At 53.1% G+C, this 1282-nt stretch overlaps 1 protein-coding gene across 2 annotated transcripts in view; it reads left to right on the forward strand.

The window, feature by feature from the left end:
• PCSK6 (proprotein convertase subtilisin/kexin type 6) overlaps positions 1 to 1282 on the forward strand; it is a 125367-nt gene that overhangs the window by 110235 nt on the left and 13850 nt on the right. Inside the window, exon 14 of one of the 2 annotated variants that reach the window (XM_014593384.1) lies at positions 1202 to 1271. In XM_014593384.1, the coding sequence (XP_014448870.1) occupies positions 1202 to 1271 (70 nt within the window). The remainder of the gene's footprint in view (positions 1 to 1201; positions 1272 to 1282) is intronic. The other variant, XM_027766060.1, reaches the window with a different exon arrangement.

Below are 1282 nucleotides of genomic sequence, written 5' to 3' on the forward strand. Positions count from 1 at the left end.
GATTGCGGCGTGGCCATCCCCCCTGGGGGGTGATTTCTCGCTTTCTGTCTCTCTGTCTCTGTCTGTCTGGCAAGTGCACGTGCCCTATAGCAAAAACCTCTCCAAAAAAAATTAAAAATAGTAGTAATAATTTTTTTAAAAAGATTTTTGCCAGAGAGAGATGGAAAATGAGGAATTACCCCCAAGGGGATAGCCACACCACAATGCCATCTCCTCCATTGTTCCCTTGGGATTTGGGACATGCATGTATGCATACAGGTCCGGCATGTTGTTCAAAGCTCCGGACTCAAGACTCGAACTACAAAGTCAGCCATGTGGAATACAGTGCCTTAACCACCACACCACCTGCTAGCTCCACTCCCGAGTTTTTTTGGTCTGTTTCGTTTTTGTTTTTTTTAGAGATTTTGGCTATAGGTCATGTGCACTCACCAAAAGGACAGAGAGAGACAGACTGAAAGAGAGAAATCACCCCCCAGAGCGGATGGCCACACCGCAATCCCTTCTCCTCCATTCTCCTCTCGGGACCCTGGGCACGCACGCACACACGCCCGGCGTGAGTTTAAGTCACCAGGTCCAGGACTCGAACCGCAATCAACTACCTGGGAGTCCAGCCACATAGCCATTATGCTAACTGCTGGTCCCTGTTTTGTTTTGTTTTGTTTTAAAGTTTTTTGTTTTTTTTTTTTGCCGAAGGGTGTGTGCACTTTTCAGAGACACAGAGAGACAGAGAGAGGAAGCAAGAAACCACCCCCCGAGGGGGATGGCCACACCACAATCCCTTCTTCCTTCTCCTCTCACAATTTGGGGCACACATGCACACGCGCCCAGGGTGAGTTTCAAGCCCCCGGGTTCAGCCGTTAGCCTAATGGGTATGTCGCTGGATTCCCATGTAGTTGACCACGGTTTGAGTCCCAGGTCTGAGACTTGAACTGCTGGCAGCCATGTGGGAGTCCAGCACCTTAACCACCATGCCACCTGCTGGATGGGCTCCCGAGTTCTTGTCTGCGTCCTGGACCCTTTACACCAGTGTTCTCACGCACCCCTGTGCTTCCATTTCCTTGGAGTTTTGTGACTCGAAGGGGCAGCTTTGGACTGGGGGATCCTCCCCAGCTGGACGCAGGGTGGGGCTGTAAGTGGGTGCAGGCCTGGGGTGCATTAGCAAGGCCCCACCAAAGGCCCTCACCAGCTCCTGCTCCCACAGGAAGTGCGTGAGCGAGTGTCCCCTGGGCTACTTCGGGGACACAGCCGCCAGACGCTGCCGCCGGTGCCACCGGGGGGGTGA

This window comes from Tupaia chinensis, unplaced genomic scaffold (assembly GCF_000334495.1).
Source record: "Tupaia chinensis unplaced genomic scaffold, TupChi_1.0 Scaffold140464_1, whole genome shotgun sequence".
Classification (NCBI taxonomy): domain Eukaryota; kingdom Metazoa; phylum Chordata; class Mammalia; order Scandentia; family Tupaiidae; genus Tupaia; species Tupaia belangeri.